Source organism: Sorex fumeus, unplaced genomic scaffold (assembly GCF_029834395.1).
Source record: "Sorex fumeus unplaced genomic scaffold, SorFum_2.1 ptg000101l, whole genome shotgun sequence".
Lineage (NCBI taxonomy): Eukaryota > Metazoa > Chordata > Mammalia > Eulipotyphla > Soricidae > Sorex > Sorex fumeus.
The window spans coordinates 215,331-242,494 of NW_026606158.1; the positions used below are offsets into that span (position 1 = coordinate 215,331).

General features: G+C 39.3%; 1 protein-coding gene across 2 annotated transcripts in view; it reads right to left on the reverse strand.

Annotated features, from left to right (window-relative positions):
- CD163 (CD163 molecule) overlaps nt 1–19,158 on the reverse strand; it is a 44,375-nt gene extending 25,217 nt beyond the window's left edge. For both annotated transcript variants that reach the window (XM_056134725.1, XM_056134724.1), the window contains exons 1-6: nt 19,051–19,158; nt 17,889–17,975; nt 13,976–14,296; nt 11,203–11,523; nt 8,031–8,351; nt 6,646–6,966 (exon numbers count right to left, since the gene is read on the reverse strand). In XM_056134725.1, the coding sequence (XP_055990700.1) occupies nt 6,646–6,966; nt 8,031–8,351; nt 11,203–11,523; nt 13,976–14,296; nt 17,889–17,975; nt 19,051–19,081 (1,402 nt within the window). In that variant the 5' untranslated portion in view covers nt 19,082–19,158. The remainder of the gene's footprint in view (nt 1–6,645; nt 6,967–8,030; nt 8,352–11,202; nt 11,524–13,975; nt 14,297–17,888; nt 17,976–19,050) is intronic.
- Nucleotides 19,159–27,164: the final 8,006 nt, after the last annotated feature.

Here is a 27,164-nt window from a genome sequence, read left to right on the forward strand (position 1 = left end):
GCCTCGTTTGCAAACCACAGCACCCAAAAGGAGAGAGAGAACAAAAGGGAATGCCCTGCCACAGAGGCAGGGTGGGATAGGGGAGATGGGGTGGTGGGAGGGATACTGGGACCCGTGGTGGTGGAAAGTGGGCACTGGTGGAGGGATGGTTGTTTGATCGTTGTATAATTGAAACCCAAGCACAAAAATTTGTAAGTCTACAACTGTACCTCATGATGTTTCACTAATAAAAATTCTTTCTAGATAAAAAAAATCAATCCTAAGTATCCTGTTCCCTTAATTGAGGAGGTGACAAAAACACAAGCTAAGAGAAAGTAAAGGGCTCCAGACCCTAGTTACTTTTACATGGCACTGAATAAAAACAAATACAGTGGAATCCCGCTCAACTTTCAGATTTTTATTTTGCTAAATTTGAAGGCAGCTGGCATCAGTCAATGAGTACTCAAACCTTTAAAAACATGGTAAGGATAGCTGATACCAATATCAGTGTTTATCACTGGATTTTAATCAAACATTCATTGAGACATTTGGGCTTTCAGGGGACCCTTGAAATTTGGTATTATCAAAAATACCCATGCTTAGGAAATATGTCTGGATTCTAATAGCCCATTTATTCTTTTGGTTTATAGGATTTAATACTAAGGAAAATCCAATCATGTTTTATTAATCCACTAATTATGTTGTTACTGTAATACCAATAATAACTCTTTTTTGCCTCAGTAGCCTAGCTGGTGATGGTATATGGAGTTAGACAAATAGGTCAGAATTCAAATCTGGTAGAATGTGAGATTTAAACTAACTATGCATATGCAAGAAAACTTCCTAGTTGGAGGAATAAACAGAAATCTTGGCAAATGTGGGATCTCTCTAAGTGACATAATAACATGTCAGAGGTTGAATATGTCTGACCCCTTCAATAAGAGTGGAGTTTGATGGGGCGGAGAGGTAGTACAGGAAGAGTAAGGTCCTTGCCTTTTATGCCATGGGCCCAGGTTCTAGCCTCAATATTATATTTGGTTCCCTGAGGACTGCAAGGAGTGACCCACGAGCACAGAGACTGAAGTAGCCTCTGAGTTATGCTGGGTGTCCCTCCATTCCTGCCAGTGAAAGGTAGAATTTGTAGAGAGCTTGATCAAGATGCTCTCAAAACAAGGGTCAGCACACATTAACATAAACACTTTATAGTATTCCTTATTCTTGCTTGTAGGATGACATTTCTTTGTCCTTTCTCCCTTGCCACAAGGAGCTTAGGTTTATCGGGTCACACCCATCCCAGTGCTCCCAGTCACTCCCATTCTTTTGTTTATTTGTAACTACTTCTCTATGCTCTCTTCTTGGTCTATAGGATTAATACTAAATCTAATCATGTTTTATTAATCCACTAATTATGTTGTTATTGTATTACCAATAATAACTCTTCTTGCCCCAGCTCTCTTCCCCAAAGAGTTAATCAGCTTATTCCCCTAATCAGTTTCTGTTAATTTGTGAGGTCAGATCTTTCTAGGACACTGAACTTGTATTATTAAGTTAATATTGCCTTTTTCCTCTCCTTATGTCTTTTGAATAGTTTACTTTAAAGCAATGTCCTTTAGTTAACTTTAAATAGTTTACTTTAAAGCAATGTATAGACACAAGAAGACAATACTATGCTTTTGTAATTTGGGATTTAATTGGCTTCGAATATTATTCATTCCCGGACATCTGCTTTCTCAACTTAAGCCTCAGTTGCCCTGATTTCCTCACGGTCATGATCATCCTATTGTTCATCGATTGCCTCAAGCAGGCACCAGTAACGTCTCCTTCGTCCTAGCCCTGAGATTTTAAAGTGCCATATTCAAGGCTCTTTCAGGGCTAGGAGAATGAGACCCATCATTGTTACTGGTATTTGGCATATTGGGTATGCCACGGGGAGTTTTTCAGACTCTGCCGTGTGGGCAGGTTACATTCGGTAGCCTGCCAGCTTGCCTCACTTCCTAGCGCCCCCAAAAGCAGGGTCCCAACCAGGGCAAGTGGTAAGCTATATGCTACCCTGGCATTGAGATGGGCCTGGCCAAAGCACCACAATTATTAACTATAAGTTAAGAGCTTGATCATGACAAATGTTGTCATGATCCAAAAGTAACAAGCCTAGGACCCTGCTAGGGATAGGAAAGACTAATCTTACCTGAGCACTGTAGTCTGAGATTGAGATGACCCCAGGAGAGCAATATTCTAAGCTTAATGCATATCTTACTGTGTCCATATAAAATGATTAATATTATGAACTCTTATATGTTTGTTGGGCAAGGAGAGGAGAAACACACCCATGGGATTCCGCCCTTGGGTGGGTGGTCCTGCTGAAAGAGAATCTGTCCTAGAAGCAGCATCTCCTGAGAAGATGCTTTAACCCTATTGATTGTGACCACACCTATGTGTAAGCCCAGCCCCTCAGGGTTTAGGTATTTAACTAGACTATAAGAGTGGGCTGGGAGGGGGGTGAAGATTGAGATCAAGATCCAGAGCCAGAGCCAGGAAAGAGGGGTTCCAGCCTGGGGCCTGGGAGGGAGAGAGAGAGAGAGAGAGAGAGAGAGAGAGAGAGAGAGAGAGAGAGAGAGAGAGAGAGAGAGACAGGAGTGAACAGGGATGAGAATGGAATAAACAGCATCTGATCAATCAACTGGCTTATCCGTCGTCTTCTCCACCATCTGTCCCATGGCCCGGGCCGCCCCAGCTGGCAGAGACGGGGAAGAGAACCTGGGTGGCCAGGGGAAGAGCTTTCAGGGCCACCTCCTGGCCGCCTTGGAGTTTTTTACACTTGCTTGGTTTTTGAACCACACCCAGCTGTGCTCAGGGCTTACTCCTGGGCTCTGCACTAAGGAATCACTCCTGGCAGTAATCAGGAGACTATATATTGTGCCAGGGATGGACTGGATATAAGGCAAGTGACCAGTCACTTTACTGTCTCATTCTGGCCTCTATTCTTGCTTGGGAGGAGTGAAAACTGTAGGACTCTGCACCACAAAGAGATGGAGGTGTTAGCTGCCCTGAAGGGAATGTCATGCATCTAATTAACTCTACAACAGCAACTCCATTGTCTAGGGTCAATGGGTGATGTTACTCTTGAAACAGTGTTCTAGAGTGGTACAATAGTGTAGATTACAAGAAGAATCCGCTGCTATTTGGAGACTATCCAGTGGGTGTAACTCCCACTAGAATATCAATGGGTGAAGTCCACCATGACCTTGGGTGATAAGTTCCTACTTGATTGTAAATTACAATAAAGGCATTGTAAGTAACATTTTGACAAAGTTAAATGTATGAATTATTTAATGAATTATGTACCAAATTTTAGGTAGAACCAAATTTTAAGACCTTTAAGAAAACAGTGCAAGACATTTCTTGATGGTCACAGAGCCTAAAAGTCTTTATCTATTTGACTTATTTTGTAAAAAGTATAGATATTTATTTAGCCACTCTTGTTTTGTTTTCTTTGTGATATAGTTGAATTTAATGCATGTACAATATAATTAAAAGGTCATTATACAAATATTTCTAAATGTAGAAGGAAATGGTGAGACACACAACTATGTTGACTCATGTCCTAACTCATGCAGAGTCCCTCAAAAGGTCGTATAGTAAAATATGCTTTCAGATGTAGTATAATCCAGAATGACAATAATGTGTAAGTATTATGAAAATATAACAATGCAGAATTGGACAAAGTTAATTAAAAATAGATTTAACTCTGTTTTCAGTCCCAGTGATGTACCTAAAACAAAAGAGTCTATAAAGTTTGATAAAAAGAAACTAGAAAATAATTGAAACAACTTTTTAAAATTAATATTAATTCAATGATTCATAAGAGAAACTATGTACTACAATGATGAAATTTCACTAAAGACAGCAATTCACAATGTCCATGCAGCAGTTATAAGTAGATCTCAATAATCTCAATAATCAATGCATCAATTATGTAATACAGCTACTGGTGTATTCTCTTCTGTGGTGTACACAAAAGAGAAGCCTATAACTTCAAATATTTCTATAGTTTTGCTCGAGCGGGCCCAGTAACGTCTCCATTGGAGATTTTGTTGTTACTGTGTTTGGCATATCGAATACGTCACGGGGAGCTTAAATAATAAAAATTTAGCATCCAGCTCAAAAAATTAAGAGAAAAAAGAAGCCAAACTTTAGGAAAATTCCAAGAAGAATAAATTTAATGAGTTAGCAAGAATAATATTAATCTTGAAAGTTCAAATGTGGGGTTTAAAAAATGTGTTACTAGCTAATTTTACCATGTAAAAGAAATAAAAAGTATTTTTTCATTCATTCATCATCCTGTTATTCGTCGATTGCCTCGAGCAGGCCCCAGTAACATCTCTTTCATCCTAGCCCTGAGATTATATTCAGGGCTATTTAGGAGAATGAGACCCATCATTGTTACTGGTATTTGGCATATTTGGTATGCCACGGGGAGTTTGCCAGACTCTGCCCTGTGGGCAGGCTACATTCGATAGCCTGCAAGTTTGTCCAAAGTAGGAATGAGACAATAAGATGTCATTAAAAAAGTTTTTTTATACAAAAAAGTATAAATGTATGAAATAACTGATAACACTGTTATAAATTCTAAGCTTCGGAAATCACTTTAAATATTGTTATGAAACTATGGTCAAGATGCTTTGCTAAGGCTGGCGGAATACTTATCTTGCACATGGTCCCTGGTACCCTGTTTTGTCCTCTGAGCCCTGCCAGAAGTGGCTCCTGAGTGCAGAGCTATGAGTAAGCCCTGATTATCAGTGGGCATGGGCCCCAAAATAACAAATACAAAAACTGACGATACCAGTTTATGTAAGATGACACCTTTCGGACAACGAACTAAGGTAAAACCTACATACAGATTGGTTTGCATATTTTAATATTCACATAAAACATGTCTTTAAAGAATATATAAATACTTCAACCACACAAATTGTCTGTGGGGAGTAGAATTGGATAGCTGGAAACAGTAATTGGTGGAAGAATTTATACTTCTTATTTTATTTTACTTCTTATTTTATTTTATTATATTATTTTATCAACTCCCACACCCTCTATACTTTTATATTTTAAAAATTAACACTATGTGTTTATATTGCCCAATCAAGAAATATCTCAGAAAGTATCTATCACAATTCAAATGTATATCTTTAAAAACTTTTTGTCCCATGCATAATTTCCCCATAACTGAAGGCAGATGCAAGTTAGACATCAGGAAATGCACAACTAGGTTAGAATGAAAGTGTCCACTCTGTGACCAGCTCTCTACATGCTTGGTGGTTTTGCTCTTGCATTGTTTTTTGCTTGTCCATCTTTTCATCATACTAGTCACAATAAGTCATTTAATATGTAACCTTTGAGTTGTTGAAAAGTTCTTGTTTTTAGTAGAAACTTTCTGCAAGCCTACTCAGCTCAGAGCTCACTTTTGTGTGTGTTTTTTTTCCTTTTTAGGTTACACCAGGAGATGCACAGAGGTTACTCTTGGCTCATGCACTCAGGAATTACTCCCGGCGGTGCTCGGAGTTGCTGGGAATTGAACCCAGTTCAGCCATGTGCAAGGCAAACACCCTACCCACTGTGCTATTGCTCCAGCCCCACTTTTGTGTGTGTGTTTTTTAAAGTGGTTTTAGTGAAATATAAAAACATTTTCAGTAAACTTTTTTTTCATAACAAGATAGTATGGTCCTAAGGTTCGGTCATGACAATTTATCATTATCATTTTATTATTTTTATTATTTTGCCATTTTTGTCAGGGGCGACTCCTGGAAAACTGTTCAGGATTCTTTCCTGAAAGTGTTCAGAGAACCATATGATGTTCTGGGATTCAAACTGGACTCCCATGTACAGAGCATGTGGTCCAGTCCTTTGAATTATCTACTCAGTTCCAGCATTGCTAATTTTCAAATAATTTGGTGACATTCTTGTGAAAAGATTTTTAAGTTCTACCTTAAAAAATTATTTCCGAGGCTCAAGTGACAGCACAGCGGGTAGGGCGTTTGCCTTGCACACGGCCAACCTGGGTTTGATTCCCAGCATCACATAGGGTCCCCTGAGCACTGCCAGGAGTAATTCCTGAGTGCAGAGCTAGGAACAACCTCTGTGCATCTCTGGGTGTGACCCAAAAAGAAAAAAATTATTTTCTCCTTAATATTTAAGTTCCATAGATTCAAAAATTACTCAGACATTTAAGTGAACAGATAAAAACAAATATCCGTGTCCAAGGCATGAAACAAATTATAGATGTAGTTGAGGATCTCATAATGGAATAGGTGTTTTTAGGTCTCTTGAGAAAAATCTGATCAGCCCTCAGGTTACCTTAACCCTCAATTTTTCTCCTTAGTCTCAAATATATTATTAGAAATTAATGCTTTTAAAATGAGATGAATTCTAAAAGCTACCCGTGGCATATTCAATATGCCAAAAACAGTAACAATAACGGGTCTCATTCCCCTGACCCTGAAAGAGCCTCTAATACGGCAGCATTAGGAAGGATGAGTAAGGAGAGGCTGCTAAAACCTCAGGTCTGGGACGAATGAAGACATTGCTGGCACCAGCTTGAGCAAATTAATGAACAACAGGACGACAGTGATACAGTGAGAATTCATCTTCTTAATCCTTTGAAAGTCTTACCTGAGCAGGTAACTTGGGCATCTTTATAGTGATCACAGGGAAGTCCACCCCATTGCCAGTCCTTGCAGTTCCAAAGAGAAGTTTCATTGCCCTCACAGGTGCTAAGAAACATCCAAATGTTCATTGCCTGGATTTTGGAATAAACTTGATAGGATGTTTTGAGTGCAGATCCACATCGCAGCTGCCTGCAAAGCACATCAGCGTGTCTCAGTTCCCAGGTTTTGTCACACACTCTCCCTAACAGTTTCTGAATTTCCACCTCCACTGTCCCAGCACAGCGGCTGCCTCCACCTATCAGTCTCAGTTCCACATCTGATCCATCTGCAAAAGAAACATAAACTTAAGCCATAGAGACATACAGAGCTTGGCTCCTAAAGAATAATTAAAAAAAAAAAGAAAGTTTAGGGGTCCTCCCAAGTGGGTGGGGGTGGCAGTTCCAGAAATATTTGGTCAGCCTATTCAGATGAGTTTATTCAGATGAGTTAATGCTAGGGTCAGAGGATGCAGTCACTTGCTCAGGTCCTTTGGTAGCAGAGACCACCAGGGTCTTCTGGTAGTGTTGGGGATGATCCAAGACACATCATCCAGTGCTCAAGGGCCATGAGGTTTGAGGGAACTCACCCAGCTTCTAGGAATGTAAAGCATGTGCCCTTGTTCCCTTATGCTATCTCCTCAGTTCCCCAAATGTTATTGGTTTTGTTCTTTTTGAGTCTCCCAAGCTCCTGGGGACCCTTCCCACTGGGATTTATCCAACTGGGGTTCAATGAAAGGATGCAGACTTGCTCTGGGCACAGTCAGCTGTGCTCACCAGAGAACTCTAGGGTTACCCTTGCATTACTTGGGGAACCACGTGGTGCTGGGTATCAAATAGGGGGTCAGCTTCTTGCAAGACATGTGCCTTAACCTTTGTACTATATTTTCATTTCCCCAAATGCTATATTTATTTTATTTATCTAACTCCTTTCTAGATCCTGAGATCTAGAAATAATGATTTTCTCATCTCTTGTTTCTTTTTTTTCCCCCAACCATGAATCTGATGATTAGTAGAATTGTTGTTTCAATTGAATAAAAGTTGTTAATTTCTGAAAAATATGAGCAAGTCAGATATGAAGACAGTCATAACATTTTACTTTTTGAATACTAGGTGGATTTAAAATGCAAAGAGGGTTTCCTGACAAGTTAGAGTAACTATTCCAGACAACCGGGTAAGGAAGCCCTCTAACCTAGCCAAAGAATACTTTCAAGATTTCTCACAACTGTAAAAGAATTCCTAACAAGGACATTTCTGGATATTCCAGATTTTCATATCTGACACCTTTTGATGTTCCTGAGATACCCAAGTCTTGCCTTCTTTGTTTTTCCCCCCCCCTTTTGTTTCAACTTACCAGAGCATGTCACACCAGCATCTTCATGGTGTTGGCAGTAATGCTTTCCCCATTCATGGTGTCCACACATCCAGAGCTTAGACTCATGTCCTTGACAGGAAACATTGTCAAGCCAAATATTTCCTGTTCCCTCACTGGCGTTTACTCGGCCAGTGGCAGTGAGGGCAGTTGGACATCCCAGATGCTTACACGTCACAGCAGCATCAGTACCATCCCAGCGGTCATCACACACTGTCCCCCATTCTCCTTGGAATTTTACTTCTAATCTTCCGGAACAACTGTTGACACCATCCACCAGTCTCAGATCCAGATCTGCTCCTTCTGTAAGGAAGACACAAACCAAATCAGTGATAAAGAAGCGACTTGAGTATGGGAACTCCAAATACTGTTCTTGAGCTGAGTAAGGACGAAGGGACTAGGGAGAGACAGAGAAAACAAGGGTATACATACTGTCAGTGAAAATCACTGAGATGGAATAGATCAGGCAAGAAGAGAGCATACACTATAGTAAGAGTTTTGCTTGTTTTTGTTGGGATTGTTGATTTTTTTCTTGTTATGTATGTATTTATATTTGGGTCAATGGTGACCACCTGTCCCAGTCAGCCTAAAATCCCAACTTCCCTTTGGACTTTTTGCCTGTGTTACTAATCTGATTGGTCTTACATGCCTGTTACCTTTGGGAGGGCTTAGTTTAAAAGGAAGTATAGAGAGACACCTTACCATTAACAATTGAAACTTCTTCCAACCAATATTTCTTCAAAGAAGAGAACTTAATTTTACAATGTATTCTTGGTTTTATTAAATGCAATAAGTACAATGTTTTTTTAAAAAAACCAATATTCCTCAAAGAAGAGACCTTGATTTTACAATATATTCTGCAATAAATACACTGCTTTTTTTTTTTTGCTTTTTGGGTCACACCCAGTATTACTCCTGGCTCATGGACTCAGGAATTACTCCTGGCAGTGCTCGGGGGACTATATGGGATGCTGGGAATCGAACCTGGGTCGGCCACGTGCAAGGCAAATGCCCTACCCGCTGTACTATCGTTTTAGCCCCTACACTGCTTTTTATCTCAGGTAATTTTACTTCTTGCTGAAATACTCAGGATTGATAAGACCTACTGAAAAGCATCATTCTCATTCAGGAGCTTGAAAGATTTTGATAGAAGGGAGTGGAGCTATATACTGAGTTCCTTGTACATTGCACTTTCTTCAGTTAAGGAAATTCTTTTTGATTTTATGTCTGAATTCTATAATTCATATCAAAAAGGTCACATTGTTCAATATAAAAAAATCCATCTCAATGTTATCAGAATTGTGATTACATTGGTTAAGCGAAGGAATCCAGTTTGGTATGAAACCTGCTGGGTTTCTTGTGTCAATATAGTCTCTTTTTAAATTAGTTTAAGTTGAGTTTCATTCAGAGAGAGAAGAGAGTAAGGGTTTGAGTGAGAGAGAAAAAGAGCAAGAGACAGAGACTGAATGAGAGAGAAAAAGGGAGAGAGAGAGAGAGACACGTGTGTGTCTGTACTTGTAAAATATTTTATACTCTTTTCTTAAATGTTCTCTGAGATTCAAACCATATTAGTCTTACTACAAACTAAAAACTCAAATGAAAAGAAGGAGATGGCATTCCTGTACACACAAAGCCATCATACTTCTGATGAGTACATGAAAGATTAACACGGTGGCTGCAAAATAAGGTTTTCCTAAGAAACCCAAATGTTATTTTATAAATCGCTGACCTCTGTGAATTTGGACAAAAAGGTATGTTAGTTTAGCTAACAGGAAACTTACGTAGGTCTAGGATGAAAAGGATATGGAAGAAGTGATTTGTTTTTTAAAACTACGTGGCTCTAAGAAAGAACAAAATCATGCATTTTGCAGCAACGTGGCTGGAAGGAATAGAAGTAGAAATATCTCACTCATAAGTGGAACTTACAGACATATAGGAAGTTAACAAAGAGCCAAAGGAAAAAGAATGGAAGAGATGATCAATGAAAAAGTTGGAGGGTGACCTTGAGGTCCTGGGGGGGGGCGTATATTGGTAATGGGTGTGATGTTAAAATTTTGTGCATGAGAAACCACCAATAACAGTATTGTAAATCACAGAACTTCAATCAATAAAAATAAATAAAAAAGAAAAGTAAAAAGAAGTTATTTTTTTCTTTCTTTCTCCTCTTTTCCTTCCTTCCTTCCTTCCTTCCTTCCTTCCTTCCTTCCTTCCTTCCTTCCTTCCTTCCTCTCTTTCTCTTTCTTTCTTTCTTTCTTTCTTTCTTTCTTTCTTTCTTTCTTTCTTTCTTTCTTTCTGGTTGCATCCTCCTTTATTTTATTTTTTGCTTTTTGGGTCACACCCGGCATTGCACAGGGGTTTCTCCTGGCTCATGCACTCAGGAATTACTCCTGGTGGTGCCAGGGCAACCATATGGGATGCTGGGAATCAAACCCGGGTTGGCCGTGTGCAAGGCAAACGCCCTACCCACTGTGCTATTTCTCCAGCCCCTCTTTCTTTCTTTCTTTCTTTCTTTCTTTCTTTCTTTCTTTCTTTCTTTCTTTCTTTCTTTCTTTCTTTTTCTTGCTTGCTTGCTTGCTTGCTCGTTCTCTCTCTTTCTTTCTTTCTTTCTTTCTTTCTTTCTTTCTTTCTTTCTTTCTTTCTTTTTCTCTCTTTCTTTCTCTCTCTCTCTTTCTTTTGAATTGGACTATTTGTTAAATATCTCCTTTTATCTTTGTTTTGGATTTCACTTATACAAGATCCTCTTTCACTCTAATCTCTTTATCCTAATTTCCATAATGGGATATCCTCATTTCAGTACTAGAACAAGAATTAGGTTATAATCAAGTGACAAAGATGACTTTATCCTGTTTTTAAGAGTTCAGGCTTTGAGGCCTCTTATCCTTCCCCACTATTTTGCCCTGCGTGCAGCCAGCCCGGCCGAGCCAGGTTCGATTCCTCCGCCCCTCTCAGAGAGCCCGGCAAGCTACCAAGAGTATCTCACCAAACGGCAAAGCTTGGCGAGCTCCCCGTGATGTATTGGATATGCCAAACACAGTAACAACAAGTCTCACAATGGAGACGTTACTGGGCCTGCTCGAGTAAATCGATGAACAATGGGAGGACAGTGTTTGGACAGTCTTCTAAAAGAAGAGAGTACGTCCAGATCAATTCTTACTTAAACAGACTACTCCAACATCCTCAGAATGACGGCAGTTATGCTTCCCCCATCCTTGGTGGTTGCATTTCCAGAGAGCTGACTCATTTCCAATGCACTCAAGGTCATCAAACCAGATTGGTCCGGAACCTTCTCCAAAATGAGCTGAACCTGAGTAACTGATGGCAGATCCACAATCGAGTTGTTTACAAACCACAGAAGCATGTTGTATGGTGAAACTGTCATCACACACGGTTCCCCACTTTTCTTGGAATTTGACCTCTATTCTTCCCGTACATTGGTTGCCTCCATTCGTCAGTCTTATCTCCACATCGGATCCGTCTAGATACAACAGAGCAAAGACCAGAATCTTGATATTCATTCAGCATTTATTTATTTATTAAAAGTTTTTTGGGTCACACCCAGCAATGCTCAGGGGTTCCTCCTGGCTCTGCACTCAGAAATTACTCTTAACGGTGCTTGCGGGACCATATGGGATGCTGGGGATAGAACCTGGCAAACCCGGCGTTTGTGCAAGGCAAGCGCCCTACCCCCTGTACTATCACTCCAGACCCTAATTTATTTTTTCAATTTAATTTTATTTTTATATGGTTGTTCACAATAATTTATTACATTCGATATTCCAACACCAATTCCATCACCATTACTTCATACCCATCACCATTATTTTGTATTTTCCCAACCACCACCAAGTCTGCCCCAGCAGTAGGCCCTTAATTTATTTTGTATTGCTTGTTATGAATAATTCTCTAAAAGTGATCCAATGAAGTTTCTTTAGAAGAAAGTATGTGAAGATTGTTGTCTCTCACCCTGGAGTCATTGGATCCTTGTACAAGAGATTACTAATAAATGTGTTGTTACAGTTTGAGTCTTGTGTGCTAATACTATTTTTTAATTGAGATTGGTTGCATCCTATTCAATGTGTGCTACTCCTGGTATATCAGTGGTAGAGAGTATGAGATGTCACAGGCTGCATTTGATGCCACCCTATCCAGGAATTCTAAAATTTTAAATAAGTCAAGAATTTTTGTATTCATTTAACAGTGATTTTTTTCCTTATCAAACAAGAGTCCTTGTGATCCTTGGGTTTGATACTGGACTTGATACCTCAATCTCTAAAATGAAGTGTCATATTGAATGCTTTCCATTTTTACACAGATTGGTGTCTGAATCTTTTTAAACCAAGGCATCATGACTTTTTAAATCTACTTTTTATCTAGTAGAAAATTTGTTTTCTATTTGACATTGTTTCCTTATAATTTGAAGACAGAGTAAGTACTCCCTCTTGTTGGGGAATAGATAGATTTGACTCAAATAAATTTATTTAAAAAGCTTGACACGGCCACAACCCCAGAAGCACAAGGACTTAATGCAGAACCCAGCAGCTTGGAGCAGAAAAGTGAACGGACTATACGTTAATCCAGGCCATTATGTCTGCCCAGAGGGGAAAGGGTGTTGCTCCCTTCTGCCCTCCTCCCTCTGGAAAGAAAGATGGCGGCCGCATGGGAGCCTTGTGGACAGCAGGTATGAGCCGGGGGGTGCGGGGGAGACAAAAACCTCATGGGAAGGGGGGCGCTCTGGTCCGTCCTTCACGCCCTACCAAGGTCACCAGTTGCCCCCCACGAGTGGCTCTCCGGCACGGCCACGGCCCCAGAAGCACAAGGACTTAATGCAGAACCCAGCAGCTTGGAGCAGAAAAGTGAACGGACTATGCGTTAATCCAGGCCATCATGTCTGCCCGCAGGGGAAAGGGTGTTGCCCCATTCGCCCTCTCCTCTCTGGAAAGAAGATGGCGGCCACATGGGTGCCTTGTGGAGAGCAGGTGTGAGCCGGGGGTGTGGGGGCGACTAAAACCTCATGGGAAGGGGGGCGTTCCGGTCCTTCCTTCACGCCCTACCGAGGCCACCAGTTGCCCCCCACGAGTGGCTCTCCAGCACGGCCATGACTCCAGAGCACAGAAACCAATCTCTTAATTATCTGACTCTCAGTAGAAATACTTCCAGGGTTAATTAGCAAAATAGCGGAAGTCCAAAACCAACATTTAATTCTTGAACCCAGCTGTAGAAAGTGAATCACTTCACAATGCTTTCTCGGCATGTCTGATTTGGGGGGAGGGGGTAAACTCTAAATAATAGTGGTACATCTTTTATTGCAACAATGAGTCTAATCAAAGCAGATAGAGTGTCAACTAGAATTCATCTGCCTCGTAGGCATTGGGAGGGGTGGGGGTGGGGTTTTATTGGGGTTCTTCGTGGTAAAAAATAAGTAATGGTAAAGGGAAAGGTGTTTGATATTTGTATGACTGAGACCTAAACCTGAAAGCTTTGTAACTTTTCCCACAGTGATTCAATAAATAAATAAATAAATTATAAAAATTTAAAAAAAAAGCTTGAAAAAAAATAAAATTGGTCCTGACAATAAAGTATGGCAAATGACAGATGAATAAAATGTGAAATCTTTATTTTAATATTTCTTTAATAGAAGTAGTTCAGAGTATAACTAGTTATCTAAAGATGAATTAGAAATTATGAAATAGAAAACGGTGAAAATGAAAATGTATGCATAACAGCCTGCAAGGGCACTGCAATAACTTGGAGTATCTCCCAAATTATTAAAAATCAAGAAAAACTGTTCAAAATAGTCATGTGGGGCTGGGACTATCTAACCCCTTTACATTCTCCCCCGCCCCTCTTTTCTGTTTTTAATTTATCTGCATATTCCCCCCCGCCAACAGCATAGTTCATGTGGCCACTTTGACATAGTTAAGTTTTACCTGAGCAGGTTATTCCAGCATCCTGTTGGTGAGAGCATGTATGTTTTCCCCATCCATCATGTTTGCAGTCCCAGAGAGCTGACTCATTTCCCCGACAGAAAACATGATCCATCCAGATGGGTCCAGAGGCTAGAGTGGAATTATTCCAACCAGTGGCTTGGATCTCAGTTGGACATCCCAACTGCCTACAAATCACGGAGGCCTCTTCCTTGCCCCAGTCATTATTGCACACCGTTCCCCATTGCTCCTCAAATTTCACCTCTACTCGTCCAGAACAGTTGTTTTCTCCAGACACCAGCCTCAGCTCCATGCCTGCTTCTCCTGAAATAATGGGTAAAGGTAGCAACTGATTAAGATCCAGAGAGCAAGTATGGAATTGATGTTCTTTAAATTGCTTATCTTTTTTTGACGTTTGAGGTCATATCTGGTGATGCTCAGGGGTTACTACTGTCTCTGCAATCAGAAATTACTCTTGAAGGTGCTTGGAGGACTACATGGGATGTGGAGATTGAACCTGGCTGTGTGCAAGGTAAATGCCTTACCTGCTGTACTATCGCTCTAGTTCCAAATTATTTATCTTCTAAAGACAGATTTTAGAAATATTACTGGCCCATCCAGAGTATGATGTTTCATAGGAAATTCAAACATAAATAACTAATCATAGACAAAAAATAATGACTTAAGAAACGAACTTTATGATATCCTTATCTTCCTTATCTAATTGTTGATATTCTTTGTACTGTTAACTTATATTCTATCCATAGAGTTTAATATTGGGGCTGGAGTGGTAGTACAGTGGGTAGGGCATTTGCCTGATATCAGCTTACCTGGATGCAATCCTCTGTATCCTATGAGGTCCCCTGAGCACCACCAGGAGTAATTCCTGAGTGCAGGATTAGGAGTAACCCTTGACCATTGCCGAGTGTGGCCCCCAAATAAAAACCATAGAGTTTTCTATAGCACAGCGGGTAGGGCGCTCGCCTTACAAGCGGCCAACATGGCCGACCCGAGTTCGATTCCTCCGCCCCTCTCGGAGAGCCCGGCAAGCTACCGAGAGTATTGGATATGCCAGACACAGTAACAACAAAGTCTCCAATGGAGACGTTACTGGGCCCGCTCGAGCAAATCGACGATCAACGGGAGGGCCTTTACCTATAAATATTAAAAAATGGAAAAGTATGAGATACTGTTTCTCTAAAATCCTACACAAAAAATGGAGGAGATGAACAGACGCTTCATGAAGATTACAAATGGATAGCTACTAAGTATACAAAAAAGTGGTCATTATCAATTATAATCAGGGAAATCTGAATCAAAATGACACGAGATATTATCTCCTACCAGTAAAAATATGCATCAAGAACACAGGAAACAACCAGTGCTGACTGAGATTGGTGAAAAAGGAAACTTCACTCACTGTTGATGGGAATGTTTTCTGAGTCAGCCTTTATGGAAAACAGTGTGGAAATTTTTGCAGAAACTAAGAATAGAAATCCCATATGACACATCCATTTCACTTCTTGGCACCTAGTCCTCCACCCCAAACTTAAAGAAATATGCACGCCTATGTTTATTGCCGCCCCTAGTACAATAACCAGGATATGGAAACAACCCAAATGTTCAATGGTAGAGAAATGGTTAAAGAAGTTGTGGTACATCTATACAATGGAATATTATACAGACATAAGAAAAAAACATGCAGTTTGATGCAACTTAATTTATCATTTTAAGCAAAATAAGTTGGAGGGCAAATATTAAATGATCGAACTAATATCTGGTATAGAGAGTACCAAGATAAGGGATGGAAGGTATTAAATTATGGTTAACCCATCACTCTGGATTATAAAAACAAGGATACAAAGGAAGGAGAAGTGGGAAAAGAAAATGAGGTGAATTGAAGATTACGTTAATAAGTGTCAAAGTCTTGGATATTTTGGTGGTTTAGAGGTGACATAACTACGTACTCATGGAAACCAGAAATTAACATTAGTTTAAGAACTTCACCCAAACTATAACAAGTGAAATTTTAAAAATGAGTTTTCTAAGGAGGTAGGTTGCTCAGAGAGAAAGAACTTTGAGCCTTTGGTATGTTGAGACTGTTGATGGTTTGGATTTGGAGTATTGAATGTCCAAAATTCTGTTATTAAAAGTTTTATTAATCTTAACCAAAAAATTAGAAATTAAATCATACATAAGTTTAATTGAAAGAATAATGATGATAAGGATTAAGAATTAACTTAATGAATTTAATACGTAGCACTGTCCTCCCATTGTTCATCGATTTGCTTGAGCGGGCACCAGTAACATCTCTATTGTGAGACTTGTTGTTACTGTTTTTGGCATATCAAATATGCCATGGGGAGCTTTCCAGGCTCTGGCATGCAGGCAGGGTACTCTCGGTAGCTTGTCAGGCTCCCCGAGAGGGACGGATGAATTGAACACGATAGGGCAAGGCAATGCCCTATCCGCTGTGCTATTGCTGCAGCCCAATTTAATATGCATACCACATATTAAATTTAATATATATGCCACACATATACCTGAAATATCCTGAGGTTTAAAAAAGCTGTTTGAAATCTGACTGAAACTTATTTACTTAAGTAGAAATTGATATGGAGATATTTTTCTTCTACTGTGATCTTATGTCACTTAAGAATGTCTCAGCTACCATCTTGTCATTCTTTCAACTAAATTAGTGTGATCCCAATAATACACATCTCACTTTACTCAGGATATTTTAAGATAAAATTTGATATTTAAACTTATTGAGTTTCTAAAATGCACTTTTATCCAAACAGTTCTAAGATTTATACTCCTCTCTAGTCTCTATTTTTTAGACACTATTTCCAATCTTTTTTTTCTTTTGGGGTCACACCTGATGATGCACAGGGGTTACTCCTGGCTCTGCACTCAGGAATTACTCCTGGCGGTGCTCAGGGGACCATATGGGATGCTTGGACTCCAACCGGGTTGGCCACGTGTAAGGCAAACACCCTACCGGCTGTGCTATCGCTCCAGCTCCCAAAATTTCTAATATTAAAAGGCATTTTTACCTGCGAGAGTTTATTTTTTGGAACATTTATCCAATGGAGACGTTACGGGGGTCCGCTCTAGCAAATCGATGAACAATGGGAGGACTGTGATTTATGCTATTATTACCTATCATGTTACATGACAAAATTTTATTTTGCGCTTTAAAAAGTTGATCCTATAAAAAGGAAACTCCCCAAATAAAAATAATCTGATTCTTCGAATGCACAGAATGCGTTTTTAGATGGTAGTTAGTCTTTTTGTTTGTTTTGGCATCACAACAAGTGTTTTTCAGGGCTTATTCCTGGGCTCCATACTCTTGGTGGAGCTTGGAAAGTCATATAGGTTGCCAAAGACTTAACAAGACAAGCACCTGATCTGCTTTGCTATTTCTCTGGCCTCAGATGTTACGTAGTCCTAAGGAGAAGGATTTGTGTGTGTGTAGAGGCGGTTAGGGGTTGTGGGGGAGGGGAACATCTGTCACTGCTTTGGTGCTATTCACGGCTCTGCAATTCTCAGACTGTACTGAGAACTGAGCTCTGGTCTCCCACATACAAAGGATGCATTCAAGCTTTTTTTTTTTTTTTTTTAACTCAAACTTTTAAGTTGTCTTCTGGTCTAGATTATTTGCTTTCACTTCTTCTTACCAAACTTGGCAAAGACTGCAAGTTTTTTTTTTTTTCTTTTTTTTGCTTTTTGAGTCACGCCAGGCGTTGCACAGAGGTTGCTCCTGGCTTCTGCACTCAGAAATTACTCCTGGCGGCCCTTGGGGGACCATATAGGATGCTGGGAATTGAACCTGGGTCGGCCACGTGCAAGGTAAACACCGTACCCGCTGTCCTATCACTCCAGCCCCTGCAAGTACATTTGACCAAGGACTCACCGAGAGTAGTAGTGATCCAGCAGGCAGTGAGAACAGAGACCGCAGCAATTGCGATGGGACTCAGAAGAACCAACTGTCTTCTAAAGTCTGGGGGAAAAAATCAAAAGGGAAAAGGTATCATCCTTTCAAAGAGAACTTGTGAAGGCAGGTTAAACTAAAGCAGAAGATCCTTCTAAATGGCAAGCCCAAGGTATCAATGAAAATGGCTTTGAAAACATATATTAACAGGCAACCATGGAGTTAGGAATTAGAATGAAGTTGGGAATGTGAAAAGGATTGCAAGAGCAAGCCTTAAAATCTATAAAATTGAAAAGGCATCAATCAAATGATAAGTGAGCACATCTCCATTCCACCTTGTTAATCAGCCTTCTCTGACGGAGTATCTGTCTCTAACACATTCACTATAGTTTCACCAGTACTTGGTACAGAGCAACAGTAACTTAACAACACAGTGATGGGATAAAGCAACAATATTTATATTTAAATAACCAAATATTGACTCTTACCTCCATAAACACCCTTGAAAGCTATTATCATCTTCTCATTTCTTGCCTATCTTAGTCTAATCCATTTTTTCCCTATTGGAGTCTTGTGGCTCCTGTGACCCCCAGTGAAATGGGGCTATTTCAAGGGAGCCACCAGTGAAATGGGGAGGAGGCATTAACACCAGACTAGGGGACAGCTTGCAGAATAAGAGGACCAGACAAAGGAAATAAGGTTGGCAGGGGATCATGGCAGAAAAAAGGTTGAGAAACATTGCTTTAACCTAACACTAAAAGTTTAAATGAGTTCAACATGCCCATAGAAATTATGAAGTAGATTTAAATTCTCAGTTAAAAAATTTCTCTAGCTAATCAACTTCCAGGCAAAATTCATTCCTATCTGTTCATTCCTGAAAACTACTATCTTCTCAACACAGTTCATTTCAGTTCCTTACTTAATTCCATCTCAGTGGCTTTACAAAAATCATGGCAACTCTAATCTTAATCTCATATTTGATATTTTGAATACATGATAGATAAAAGGTACTGCTATCTAAGCTTAATACCCCCTTTCACCACTTACTCTTCTAATTTCATTGACCATAAAATTGGGTTCATTGACTGTCAATATGATGCTTTAGTCCATAAGAGAGTAAATGTTGAATAAATTAAAAGTTTACCAGAAATTCTATAGTTGTCCTGTAACACCATTTCGAGTTCTTCCACTCCAAAGTTTTAGATTCCTTAATGATCTTGCATTTCCCTCTAGAAATGTCCTCTTGAAGAAAATGACCACTATGAATTCTAAAAATCATTTTACTTCCACAAAAAGAAAGAGAAAGGCTAGATAGTGAAGGTGGAGTCAAGCAAAACGGGAAGTTATTAAAAGAGCCTGGTTCCCTTACATACTCATGTTTTCTTCTACATGGGATGTGAATTAACCAGACAAGACTGAGAGCCATGCTCTACAGATTTTCATGTTTACGGAGATAATATTGGATAGTAATATACTATGGTTGTTAAGTACAACATTTAAATACCTATACTTTGTTTCTGATGAATGTATTAAAAATAAAAATTAGCAATAGTTTTATAGATTATTCTAAAATAAAGGAAAAAGGTAAAAGTTAAATATTTTACCATTGCAACTATTTAAAATACAATTGACATAAATGTCTAATTTATGTTGGTTGACTATAAGCAATACTTGCTTTTCTTTTTTTGTAATGGGATGGAGAGTAGCAATAAAATTTGCCATGACTATTATAACATCTAAATAATTAAATGAAAGGGGCTGGAGAGATAGCACAGTGGGTAGGGCGTTTGCCTTGCACGCGGCCGACCCGGGTTCGATTCCCAGCATCCCATATGGTCCCCTGAGCACCTCCAGGAGTAACTCCTGAGTGCAGAGCCAGGAGTAACCCCTGTGCATTGCCGGGTGTGACCCAAAAAGCAAAAAAAAAAAAATGATTAAATGAAAGCAAATGAGACATAATTTTAGCCATAAATAACACAAATTCACAAATTCAAGTAAGAGGAAGTGATATGACAACAATAATCATCATGGGTTTGAACCCACAGGGTGAAAAAAGAGAAAAAAGTAAAAGAAGTGGCCCTATCAATTAGGAGAAAGGAAGGAACAGAAAATCCCTTCCTGTAAAGAGACGCTTAAATTGTGTTGTGAAATATGGGAAAGGCTTTGTCAAGTGGAAAAAAATCAAGGAATACAATTTTGCACAAAATCATACAAAGACACAGAAATTTGATCATTATGGCAAAAATAGTTAGGCATAAGAGATAAGTTGGAATTGGGAAATTAAAAATGCTTTTCCAGGGCCAGAGAGACGGTACAAGGATTAAGTCACTTGCCTTTCATGCTGCTGACTCTGGTTCAATCCCTGACACCACATAAGTCCCCCAAATACTGCCATGCCAGGAGTGACCCCCTGAGCACAGAGCCAAGAATAAGCCTAAAGTATCACTGTGGCCCCCAAACCAAAAATAACCAATCAAAAGTTAAAACAACAACAACAACAACAAAAAAACCCCTAACCCAACCCAAGCAAACAAAAACAAATAAAGCATTTCCAATCTTCTAGGAAGATGGTCTTTAGACTTCATTCAATATAGAACACTAGTTTCTTGGACATGCTGATTCTTCTACACACATTCTTTTTCTGTGTTGAGGAACTAGATCTCTCTTGAGGAACTAGTGCGTGGGTAGGGTGCTTGCATTGCATGTAGCTTACCTGGGTTCTGATCGCAGAACATAAAATTCTCTAAAGCACTGCCAGGAGTGATCTCTTAACAACACAGCCAGAAATAAGCCCTATGCACTGCAGAGTGTGACCCTCCAAACAAAAACAATCAATTTCCCCCAAACAATCTGCCACTTTTATGCCCTGCCTCTTAAGTAGAAAGTTAAGTTTATGTAAATACATATAATGTTTTACTTGAGATATGGCCCCATTCAATGACCTGTACATGAATACTTGTGCCAATTTTATTTGTAATAGATAAAAATTAAAAACAAACCAAATGTACTTTCAATTGTATGCTATGACAGCAAGAAAACTTATACTTTGTGACTCCATTTGTAGAGAATTCTGCAAACTAAAAACCAACCTGTGGTGATTGGAAGCAGTAGTTGCTTAGGAATAGATCTGGAGGGATGGGAAAGAGGAATTACAAGAGTGGAACAATTGTGATGAAACGTTTGTAGGCAACTGATATGTTTACTACCTTGTGTTGACAGTTTCACAATAATATACAGGCATGCATTCATATTTTAAAAATGAACACTTTAGGCTTAAAAGTATGCACAGGCATGTTCATTTTACTTTAATAAAGCTGTTTTAAAAGCCTACTTTGGGTGGAGAATGAGGGTAAGGTAGACACCTAACATCCATCTCACCTCCCAGGTTTGTAGCAGTGTACTATAAAGAGTAACATTCAATAAAAAGCAGACTTGGTGGAAACTGAACATGAAAAAGAAAGGAGTATATCTGAAGTTAGAAGAGAATATGGAAGAAAATATGTGACATTTTTATATTTATTTTTATGGAGACCCCAGCAAGCTACCGAGAGTATCCCTTCTGCATGGGTAGAGCCTGGCAAGCTCACCGTGGTGTATTAGATATGCCAAAAACAGTAACGATAACAGGTCTCATTCCCCTGACCCAGAAAGAGCCTCCAATTGTTGGGAAAGACGAGTAAGGAGAGGCTGCTAAAATCTCAGGCTGGGAGGAATAAAAACATTACTGGCGCTCGCTCGAGTAAATCGATGAACAACAGGATGACAGTGATACAGTGACAGTGATTTTTATGGGTATAATAAATGGAAGAGGAGGAGGCATGTGATAAAAGGTAATACACTGGAATGATTTTTTGGATTTTGAAACATAATGTGGGCATGTTAGTTGTCATTATGATCATATTTCTATTGTATTTCTTCTCAAAAGGAAGACATACTCAGTATTTTTTATAATGAAATTGTTTTCTTATTGATATATTAAAAATTCCTACCTAAAATTCAGTATATTATTAAATTCAATAGAAAATTCAACGATATTCTTATGCAAACTAGGGAACAGTTCTTTGCCTTTTTCTCACCATTATATATGGGGCAAGACACACCCAGAAGTACTTAGGGATTATTCCTGGATCAGTGCTTAGGGCTTAATCTTGGTGATGTTTAGAGGACTATATACAGTGCTATATACAGATCATTGAATAGTCTGTATACAGTGCTATATACAGACTATATACAGATCATTGAAATTGGTTTGGCTATCTGGAGGGGAAATAAATGCATTAATCCCTCTACTATCTCTCTGTCTGCTTTTCCTTAAGTCTTCCACTAACCTTGTAGAGAATATTGCTCTTCTTGCTTTTTTGTTTTTTGTTTTGAGCCTCACTAGGCAATGCTTAGCGATTACACCTTGCTCTGCAGTCAGAAATTACTCCTGATTGAGCATGGGGGACCATTGGAATTCCCAGACCAATATGGACCAATTTGGCCAATTGAACCTAAGTCAACCACATGCAAAGCATGTGCCCTACCTGTTGTACTATCTCTCTAGCCACTGCCTTGCCAATATTGCTATTCTTATCCTAATTTACATATGATATAGTCTCTGTAATGTTGAGAAGATCAAGTTCAAATTTTTTTCTTTAGTCTCAAGCAATCACTAAAAACCAGTTGCTTCACACATCAGAAAAAAAAATACAAGAACAACCAGTGCTGGCGCAGATGTTGGGAGAAAGGGACTCTCTTTCATTGTTGGTGTGAATGCCGATTGGTCAAGCCTTTTTTGAAAACAATATGGGCATTCTTTCAAAGCCTGAAAATTGAGCTTTCATATGACCCAGCAATACCATCTCTAGAAATATATTCTGGGGGTGCAAAAAAACCACAGTAGAAATAACATTTGCACCTATATGTTCATTGCAGCACTGTTCACAATAGCCAGAATCTGGAAATAATCTGAGTGCCTGAGAACAGATGACTGGTTAAAGAAACTTTGGTACATCTGCACAATGGAATACTATGCAGCTGTTAGGAAAGATGAAGTCGTGAAATTTGCTTATAAGTGGATGGCTATGGAGAGTATCATGCTAAGTGAAATGAGTCAGAAAGAAAGGGGCAGACAAAGAATGACTGCACTCATTTATGGAATATAAAATAACATATTCTGAGACTGACACCCAAGAACAGTAGACACAAGGGCCAGGAAGATTGCCCCATAGTTGGAAACCTACTTCATGAACTGGGGGAGAAGCTGGAATAGAGAAGGGATCACTAAGTCAATGATGGTTTGCTCGGGATGGAAATGTGTGCTGAAAGTAGATAAAGGACCAAACATGGTGGCCTCTTTGTATCTGTATTGCAAACCATAATACCCCAAAGTAGGAAGGAAGAGGAAAACTGTCTGCCATAGAGACAAGGGGAGGAGAAAGATGGGGGGGGGTGATACTGGGGATATTGGTGGTGGAAAATGTACACTGGTGAAAGAATAGGTGTTTGATCATTGATTGACTGAAACTCAGACATGAAAGCTTTGTAACTGTGTCTCATGGTGATTCATGGAAAAAAAAAACAGTTGCTTCAATATTCAGTAACATTTACCTCCCTCTTAATATTCTAGTATAATGAGTATATATTCAAGTTGCACATTTGAAAACACATCAGTTTCATTGAATCATAATGCCTGTTTTTTGCATATAGTTTGTGGTAACTGTTTATTCACCATTATTTATTGCATCATATTCTGATTTTCCTCCCCATTTCCAGTCACTGACTTCTGTTTTGTTCTGTCTGTGATAGTCTTTGTCATATACCAATTCCAGTAGTTGTTTTCACGTGACTTCCTTATGTTTCTCTTAGCATCTTGATTACCTTCTAAAATCAATGATTACTTCAAAATGGAGCACCTTTTGGGCCAGTCATCATATATATGGGACAAAAGCAAGATACTCTCTTCATACTGCTTTATTAACTTCCAGAGACAGGCTAACTTTCTATTTTCCCCATCAATTGCTATGGTTGCACACCTAATGTCACAATTTCAGGGCTCACAACTGTCCAGATCACTCCCTTATTGAGTATAAATCACTTTTCTCTAGCGAGTAGGTTTCCCTACACATTTATGATCCCCTGAAAACTGTAACTTGCTTGGACTTCCACTTGATATTTAAGCTAGTGAAACGCAAATGTACTCTATGTACACACTTTTTTGGTTATTTTTGTTTGTTTTGGGGCCACACCTGATGCTGCCCAGGGATTACTCCTGGCTATACTTTCAGGGATCACTCCTGGCAGTGCTCAGGGACCATATGCAGTTATGGGGTTTGAAACTGGGGTGGCCACATGAAAAGCAAGTACACTATCTCTCCAGTCACTTCAGAAGTTCTTGAATGCATGTTATGGACAATACCAAAGATCTTCCTCTTTGTTCTCAATCTTCTCTAGCTCTTTCTCTAAATCTCTTATCAGATAGGTAAATCTGGAGTCTGATATTCTTTCTGGTAGGTTAGTTCTCATGTTATCACTTGATAGTTTTAATATTTGATATTTGAGTTTTTCAGCATATATTTAAACCTCTTGATTTTCTCTTTTAAGTGTTCCTATTGAGAAATCAGTTTATAGTGATGATTGACTTTTTCTATCAACCCAATGGAACTCAATACAGTATAGCATCTGCTCTATAGTTTATATTTTTTGCATTTAATAAATACATTCATAAATGTCTAATCATATCAAATACTCTAAGAGTTTCTTAGGATATATTAGGAGTTAATTCATTCCAGTTTTTCTTCCATTGAACACAGAGACTAGTAGCAATGATCGAAATAAACATAAGCAAATATATTATTCTATGTAATATTGAAATTAAGAATAGCAAGTAGACTTAATCTCTTGCAACCAACTTTAGAAAACTTGTTATCCAGGAGGGTGCATCTTCAGTTGATCTCTGAAGAATGAGTTAACTACGCTGAGAGAGTAAAAGATTGTCTAGGCAGAAGAATAAATGTATTTGGGGGCTGGAGCAATAGCACAGCGGGTAGAGCGTTTGCCTTGCATGTGGCTGACCCAGATTAGATTCTCAGCATCCCATATAGTCCCCTAGCACCACCAGGTGTAATTCCTGAGTGCATGAGCCAGGAGTAACCCTTGTGCATTACTGGCTGTGACCCAAAAAGAAAAACAAAAGGAATAAATGTGTTTGAAATCTCCAAAGAATGATTTTCTTACACAAGCCTTTATTTGAATCTTGTTCTAGGATTATATCTGATTATATCATGAAAACATTTTTATTTAATGAATGAATGTATCCATTCATTCTATATCTTAAGTTAATGCAACTTAGTGTATGCAAGAAACAGTGATAAATGCAGGGTATAAAATAAATATTATTTATTATTTATAATAATGTATTTTAAAGTTTAGAAAAGTGGTGTTTTTGGTCTGTAGACCAGTGAAAACCACTGGTTTAACCAACTACGATGTCATAGGATTTATATTTAATCATAAAAATGCATTGAAGAAGGAGAATCTGTTAACTGTGCATTGATATTCTACTTGGAGATTCAAAATAGCTACTTTAATATGGTTATGATCCTTAAAAATAGTTATATGAATGAAAAGAGAAAAGTGAATAAAAAATAGAGGGGCACATGAGATATTACAGTGGATAAAGTGTTTGTCTTTCAAGCAGCTGACCTGGATTCATATCTTGTACTGCCTGGATCCCTGCAAAGAGTGATCCTTGAGCCCAGAGTTCAGACAATATTTCAAGGGGTAGCACTGTAGCACTGTCCTCCCGTTGTTCATCGATTTGCTAGAGCGGGAACCAGTAACATCTCCATTGTGGGACTTGTTGTTACTGTTTCTGGCATATCGAATATGCCACGGGGAGCTTACCAGGCTCTGCCGTGGGGTGGAATACTCTCAGTAGCTTGCCGGGCTCTCCGAGAGGGATGAAGGAATCGAACTCTGGTCGGCTGCGTGCAAGGCAAACACCCTACCTGTTGTGCAACCGCTCCAGCCCAGGTGGCAAGTAACCAAGTTTAATTTCAAAACTGGTATCTTGCCCATTAAGCCTCTAAGAGCTAATTCTGTTTGTCAAATCTGATTTTGAGAGTTATTGCTCAGTCTATTTTGTACTCCAAATGAGTCTGCACTCTGGAAAACTCTAGCAAATTGCTTCACTAATCAAGGTAAGCAGAATTATGTTAGCTGTCAAGTTTTATTCCAAATTAAAAAATGTATGTTTTCTTCATAATTGCTAATTAAGAAAACTGTATTCTTGTCAGTCAAGTGTTTACTTGGCATGATTCCCCTAAGTTTCTTCTAGTTTATAACAAAGCAAGCAGCGAGCAGAGCTGGAATGATAAGGGACCAACTTCAAAGGCAGTATCTTCTGTGATTATAACCTTCTTATAACCTCTTTGCAGCCAGTTTTCTTTTGGGAAAAAAAAAGACAAGCTAACACACACACACTTTGGTACACACACACAAACACACAGACACACACACACACTTTGGTCCTTGACTTTTTTTTTTTTGCTTTTTGAGTCACACTTGGCGATGCCCAGGGGTTACTCCTGGCTCTGCACTCAGGGATCACCCCTGGCGGTGCTCAGGGGATCATATGGGATGCTGGGAATCGAACCTGGGTCAGCCGCGTGCAAGGCAAACGCCCTACCCGCTGTGCTATTGCTCCAGCCCTGGTTCCTGACTTTAAGACTCTGATATTTCTCACTTCTTTACCAAGACAGGTGAAAAAAAATCACATAAGTGGGGGGAAAGAAGGGCACGGCACAAACACATAAATGGGGAAGCTATCTGGTAAAATAATAGAGTCACAGGAAGGAAAGGAGGTAAGAGGGGACCAAACTCAGAATAAATGTTGAGAAGAGGGACCCTGCTATAGCTGAAGGGGAAAATGCCTGTCTTGAAAGAGTGAAGCCATGAGTTTGATCCCTGCACAAGTGCTGAGTGTGACCCAGTGGTACTGCCATCCCTGGTGCCAAAACAAAGTAAACTCTCTGATGCCCCATAGCCCAGTATGTAAGTACTGTAGTCAAACGTGTGACTACATGCAAAAGGTGAAATCATGCAACAGGTGAAATCATGCAACAGCAATAAGAACAAAGGAAGGGATATAATGGTTAGAAATAGAAAATCAAAGATGCAAAGAAGACGAAGGTTTGTGAAAATCAAATCAATCTTGTCTATTAACAGTTGTAGATGCCCTGTTATTTACTCAGGTGGTATATTGTACACTTTCAG